This window comes from Acanthisitta chloris, unplaced genomic scaffold (assembly GCF_000695815.1).
Source record: "Acanthisitta chloris isolate BGI_N310 unplaced genomic scaffold, ASM69581v1 scaffold8754, whole genome shotgun sequence".
Taxonomy (NCBI): Eukaryota; Metazoa; Chordata; class Aves; order Passeriformes; family Acanthisittidae; genus Acanthisitta; species Acanthisitta chloris.
The window spans coordinates 1-6,539 of NW_008669824.1; the positions used below are offsets into that span (position 1 = coordinate 1).

The following is a 6,539-nucleotide window of genomic DNA, read 5'->3' on the forward strand; positions in this document are numbered from 1 at the left end:
CACCCCCACCACCTCCTCACCCCCACCAGCAGCAGCACAACCCCCACTTCCCTGGCCTGCAGCGGGACATGTTCCTCAAGGCTGAACCCCTGATGCCCCCGTACGGCATCGCGCAGGGCATGGCGCCCCCGGACCTCCACCATGCCCAGCAGTCCCAGATGCTGCACCAGCTCCTCCAGCAGCATGGAGCAGAGTAAGACCTGGGGATGAGGGAATGGGAGCTGGAGGCTTGTGGAGTGACCCAGGTGGGAGGTGGGAGGTGCAGTGGTGGGTTCGAGTTGGGTGGGATCTAGTGGGAGGGGTCCCTGCCTATGGCATGGGGTTGGAACTGTGTGATCTTTAAGGTCCTTTCCATTCCAAACCATTCCAGGATCCTATGGAATTAAAGATGTGGCTCAGGGCATGGTTGGCCCAGGGCTCAGCAGTGTGGGAAGGTTTTGGGTTCTGCATGAGATGCCACTTGTTCTAGGCCATGGGGTGTCACCTCTCACCTCTCCCTGCCCTGCTCAGCCTGTGCCTTCCCATGGTTTTCCACAGCCTCCCGGTGCATCCTGCCAAGAAGCGGAAACACTCCGAGTCCCCTCCCAACACTCTCAATGCCCAAATGCTCAATGGGCTGATCAAGCAGGAGCCAGGAATGGGTTCTGTGCCGCTCAATCCTGACCGAGTCCAGACGCCTCCCTGGCACCAGCCAGGTGCTCTCTCACCAGGTATGGCCCCTGCTATCCACCTTCCCTTCATCCCCTCTGCATTCCAACCCCAGGCATCCCACTGGGCCAGGGGGATGGGATAAGGGAAGATGGGTGCCACAGGGTGCCAAGCTGTGGGATTCATCCCAGCACAGCCCCTGGATCAGGGCGCTGAGTTCATCCTGACCCAGATCTGCTGCCTTGGCAGTCAGGAGGGAAGCTTCAGGCAATGCCAGTGGCTTCCTTGGGCTTCCACCCCTCTGGACACTCAGCAGAGTGATTAAAATTGGGATTTTCCTGCTTTCCCCGCAGGTCTGATTCAGGATAATGACAGCTTGAACGGCTCCTACCTGGATCCCAACTACCAGTCCATAAAGTGGCAGCCACACCAGCAGAACAAGTGGGCAGCTCTGTATGATGCCAACTACAAAGAGCTGTGAGTATCATCTCTATGTCTGGAAAAAGTTGGATTTGTTTTCTGTTTGGTAGTGGAGAGTCACTGGGATTGGGGACATTGTACTCACAGGGTGCGACAAGGATCTCCCTGAGCTTGTCCTCTCCACTCACCTGATCTCTGTTACCTGCACTGTGGTGGGGATACGCTTCCTGCTGCGTCTTTCCTGTTGGGAAAGCTCCTCTTGTGCCCTTTTGATGGATGATTAAGGAATGGGATTGGTACTGTAGGAAGCAGCAGACGGCAGTTCAGCTTTGGTGGCAGCTCAGCAGCTTTGGTGACAGCTCTGCCACCACTCAGACCTTGCTCAGCCATGAAGGGATGTATTGGCTAATCCAGCCTTGTCCTGGGCATGATTTGAACCAGCAGCATCTTTTCCCTTTTCCCAGGATCCTGGATTTTAAATTAAGGATTGTGAATTCCTAACCAACACATAGCATAGGTGGCTGGACATCATCCAGAGCCACTTCAGCACAGCCTGAGCAGCATGGAAAGGAGCTGGAGGAGGAGGAGAGGGAATGGTTGGTGGGCAGAGGAGGAAGGAAAAGAAGACAAAAGGGATTGAGGAAAGCTGGGAACTGAGGCAGAGTGGGAGAGGAAAGCTGAGGTGGCCAAGGCAGGTGGGGAACAGAGTGGTGGGAAGGTGGGCTGGGAGCTGAGACAGAGGAGGGTGGAGGCAGCACCTGGACATGCTATTTATCGGATGAGAAGGCGTAGTTGGATCCTCCCTGCATTCCTTGGAGGTGACAAAGAGCTAGCAAGCAGCAGTCTGGCTTCCAGGAACCTCTCATGGAGCACCTGGACCCCCCCATTCCCCCTGAATTCCCCCTCCAGGTTAGGTGCTGGTGGGATCCTGTGGGGGACATGGAGGAGGAGGTGCTCCAGTGCCTCTGGATAACCTTGGATGGTGCTGGGAATGGGAGCTAAGGACTCCAGGTGTGGAGGCAGAGGATAAGCCTCAACTCTTCCACACACATCTCCAGCCCAGCAAGGCCTTGTCCCATCTGTAATGGTGACAGGGCATGGAATTATCTGTTGGAGTTGGTCACCTCTTTTGGACTCTTTGTGGCTGTTTCTGCACCCACAGCAGGAGAGGGGTGAATTTGGGAAGGGGGTTACTTCTGGCTTGCTAAACCATTTCCATCAAGGAAGCATCTCCCACCTTCAGGTGGAATCTCAGCTGCTCCTGGGAACTTGTGAGCAGCTCCAAAGCCATCCTGCAGCACTGGTCCTGCTCTCCACCTGGAGGTGGTGGGATGGGGAAAGCTGAACATCCCTCACTGCATATCCCTATGCCACAGCTCCCAAATCCTGCTTCCAGGCACAGGACAGGGCTTGGAATTCCCCTGTCACCTCCTCTGAGCTCTGCCTCACTGTTCTCTTTGCCACAATGAGCTCCCATTTGCCTTCTCACTGCTTCCATCTCACTGTTTCCCTGCTCCAGGTAAACATCCCAAACATGTCACAGCTCTTTCAGCTTGTCAGGGACTCTTTCCAGTCCCCATTCCAGAGATTTTCCATGCACCCTGGTGTCACACAGGTGAATTGACTGTTAAAGTGCACAGCATTCTCTGCTGGACCCAGAGAAGTTACTGGAGAATTTCTACAAACCCAACCCTGCTCTTGGGAGCTTGGGATCACTTCCCTAATACTCATTTTGGGGGGATTGAGGTCATCATCCTGTTGCGTAAGGAATAAATTCCTTTGAAGTGACTTCACGGAGATTTCAGGGAGGCATGTGGGGTTTGTTGTGGTGCTGGATAAGGGTTGATTGATTAATTTTTAGTTACATGTTACCTCAGGGGACTCTTCCTTCTCCATGATGAGCCAGGAGAGCCTGTGCAAGCTGGGCCTACATCTCTTTTTAAGTGCAATATCCCTTAATTCTCCTGGCACAGCACTTGTCTGGAATAATCTGTGGAAACCACCAAAAAATCCATCTCCCTTTCCTCCTTTCAGGTTGGTTAGTTCAATTTAGCAGCTAGGAATCATCTTCTCCTTCCTTCCTGTTTTTAGGTGTCCTCAACAGCGTCTGTATATCTACCAGATCAATTTCCACAGCTTAGCTTCCTCAGAGATCATAAAGCAAGGACCAGCCGTTCTCACTCTGGTTTATGTTGGAAGTTGTCCCCTGGTCTGGATGTGCTGTGATCCAGGTGCTCACAACCTTTTCACAGCCTCAGGAATGTGAATCATCTGAATTATCAGATTTTTCCCTACTCTTGATCCTAAGAAAAGAGTCCAGGTGAAGGAGGGAGACCATGGGAAGCTGTCCAGGTTCTTACCCCAGTGTGGTAATCAGGAGTTTGTCAGTGCTTTGGGAGCAGTTTCAGGGGAAAAAAAAACCCACTTATATGACACTCCATGTTTTCCTCCCTTGGCACACACAAATTTAGGTTCCAGAGAAGAATCTCAGGTAGTCCCAGAGTTTCTAAGTCATTTTTCTGCCTCCTAAGAGATGTAGACAGGGAATTTTGTTTGAATGGCAACAAATTCCCTGTTCCCAGGAGCAGTGGAGCAGCTCTCTGCCGGTAGAAGAGCAAAGGAGAGCTGGATTCCTGGATTGAAATTAATGGATCCATGGATTTAATTTTGACACAGAATTCCTAGAAACAGGTTGGATTAAGGAACTGGAGGAAAGGAAGGAAAGATTGCTGTATGAATTTCAGTGGAAAGTACCTGGAAATCTGTGTCTTGCTGGGCTCGTGCTTCAGGCTTTGCCAAGGAATTTGTGTTGGTTGAAGGAGATTGAAATCCCTGGATTAATTTTATGGATAATATAATTTTTTTGGCCTTTTGCGCCGATTTTGTGGTTTTAGACTCACTGAACCTTCACAGGGATGAGGTGGTTTCCAGCAGCAGTGCCAAAGAGGCCTGGAACTGGGCAATTCCCTCATTTACTCCTGGGAGCAGGAGTCATTCATCTCCCTGACAGCTCTGATAAATTCCAGCTCCCTTCTCTCTCTCCCAGTTTTGTTACTGCTTGAGGGAAGGCAGCTGGGAATAGCACACTCCTCAAGGGAGATATCTCCATGCTGAGGCCAGAGCCTTGGAATTGGGAACTGGGAGACTGCAAAGGTGCCATTCTCTTCCCATCAGGCAAACTGGTACTCTCCATTTGCTCTCTCATGGAGCTCAGGAGGTTATTCCTGAGGTTTTGGGCTTGAACCCATTGGATGGGAGAAATGTCTGGATAAACAGCACCAAATTTGACCTAGCTAGATCCTGGATCTCACTGAGATGATGGAGACCAGTGGGATGTGGTCCAGACCTGCTGGATATGTTTAGGGATAGGTGACACAGAGTGTTGGCCAATGGCTAATCCGGTGGTGATGGATTATGGATGTATCCCAGGCAGCTGGAGGAACCACACAGGGTGGACACAGAGGTGGGATTGTGTGGGAGAGGTGGCAATGTCCTGCCACTCAGCTGGAGGTTCCTCCAGCCCAGTGTTTGTATCCTGGAAGAGGAAGAAAGCAGGGAATGCATGGAATTGGTGAGTGGTCCTTGGATTAGGGGTCTCCAGATATTGGTTTAGGAGTGGTTGAGATATTGGGGAATCTGGAAGGAAGGAGAGAAATGAGGGATTTATCTTCCTGAGAGGGACAACTTGAGGCATGTGAGTATCCCTCTAACATCCTGCTCTTGGCCCATATCCCAATACAATTCCCTGTGGGCTTTTGCAACCCCTCACCCTCACTTGGATTGGGAAAAGCCTCCTCTCCTCTGATCCTGCACTTCCGTCCTGCCTTAATCCACCTCTGTCAATAGGGACATTTGGGATAAAGTAATCCATTTGACCCCAGACCTTTTATTCCTGACATTTTGCCCTCTGGCTCCTGCACTCTCCCTGGAAAAGGCAGCATTGGGATTGACTTGGCAGTGGCTGGTGTCATCCCTAATCCCAGGAACTGCTACTCCCTCAGGATTTCCTGGCCTTCCTTCTCCTACTACCCCATTCCCATCCAGAGGGACACGCTGGAGCCTGCTGGCCTAGGATAGGATCTAGGGCAGGGTGACAATGACTCCAAGATCCTTATGGATTAGGATGAAGGGGAGGATGTTTTTTTATGCGTCTGGAATCCTTCCAGTGCCACAGGCAGGGATGTCCCTGCTCCACATGGCAGCAGGGGATTGAGTTTGCAGCTTCCAGGGATTTACAATGTGAGAGTCAAAAAGCACTGGAATAAGAGATGCAGGGAGTAAGTACCCTGCCCTGCAAGCAACTCCATGGCTCAGCTAGAAGTGACAGAGATCCCTCTGAAAACTGGAAAGCAGCTTCTTCCCTCCAGTGCTGGGACTTGGGGGATGCATCAGCCACACCATTGGGAAAAAGGGAAGAGCAGTGAAAAGGAGCCTCTGGAAGGCGACTGTGGAGGACTAGGAATTTCCAGAAGGCAAAGGAGGGGGAGCCTGGCTGTCTCCCTCTGTCAGCACGTGTTTAGCAGCCATTGATCCGAGTGATGTTAACCAGAGCAGGTTTGGGAAGCATCCATGGTTTGGAAGTTTGGACAGAGCCTCCCTCTCCTTGGCTTTGCCAGTTAAAAACCAGTGGGAATAGTGGTGAGTACTCAGGGGGTCATGAAAGCAGAGGGAATGGCTATGACACCCCTGAGGGGAGCACAGGTCGGGAATATCCAGATGGAGATTTCAGGGCTGAGACTGGGAGGAGGTCAGGGAATTCCTCTCGTGCTTCCAGGCTAAGGTAGTGCTCTGCTCCCACCATCTGGTTTGTGTCTGGATCATGGCACGGCAGCCTCTGGTCCCTGGGGTGTAACAAGTGAGTAGTTACTCATGGCCATCCCAGAATTACTTGTGGCTGCCTGGAATCCCCCTCAGGTCTCATCTGCATCAACCCCTCAGGCTGTGGGGAGGGGGGGAATTGCTTTATTCCAGAAGAAAGGAGGGACGCCAGGGCAGAATCCCTATCTGCCGCTTCCCAGAGCCTCCTGAGGTCTGCCACATTCCTCACTGTCAGTCTGTCCACCTCCCCTCCCGTTGCTCCAGGCTGAATCTGTGTGTCTGTCTGTCTGTGGAAGTCAGAAGTGGTTTGTTTTTTGGGGAAAAGTGCTCCATAATTTTTCAGTCTGATATCCAAGGGCAGGCTGAGCTCCCTCTTTATCTCATCCCTAGTTCTTTCATTAAAAACAATGGGATTTGCGTGTTCTGTGGTAAGGGGAGGCAGGATGAGAGGCAGCTCCTTTCCCCCCTTCCATGGGCCCACCAGCCCAGGTCTGGGATTTTTGGATGGTGAGGAAAGGGGACTCGCTGCAAAGGCCACATATTTCCCTCATTCCCATGGAAACCAGTCCATTAAGGAGATGTAGATTAAACCGTTCCAGCTGGTGTGTGTTCGTGGGGCAGCCAGGACCCCTCCTCCTCCTCCTCCTCCTCCT

General features: G+C 51.9%; 1 protein-coding gene across 1 annotated transcript in view; it reads left to right on the plus strand.

The window, feature by feature from the left end:
* Positions 1–23: 23 nt before the first annotated feature.
* MYRF (myelin regulatory factor) overlaps positions 24–6,539 on the plus strand; it is a gene marked incomplete at its 5' end in the record, with an annotated part of 18,522 nt that continues 12,006 nt past the window's right edge. Inside the window, 3 exon segments of the mRNA XM_009073460.1 lie at positions 24–193; positions 538–710; positions 1,002–1,125. Coding sequence (XP_009071708.1) covers positions 24–193; positions 538–710; positions 1,002–1,125 — 467 coding nt within the window.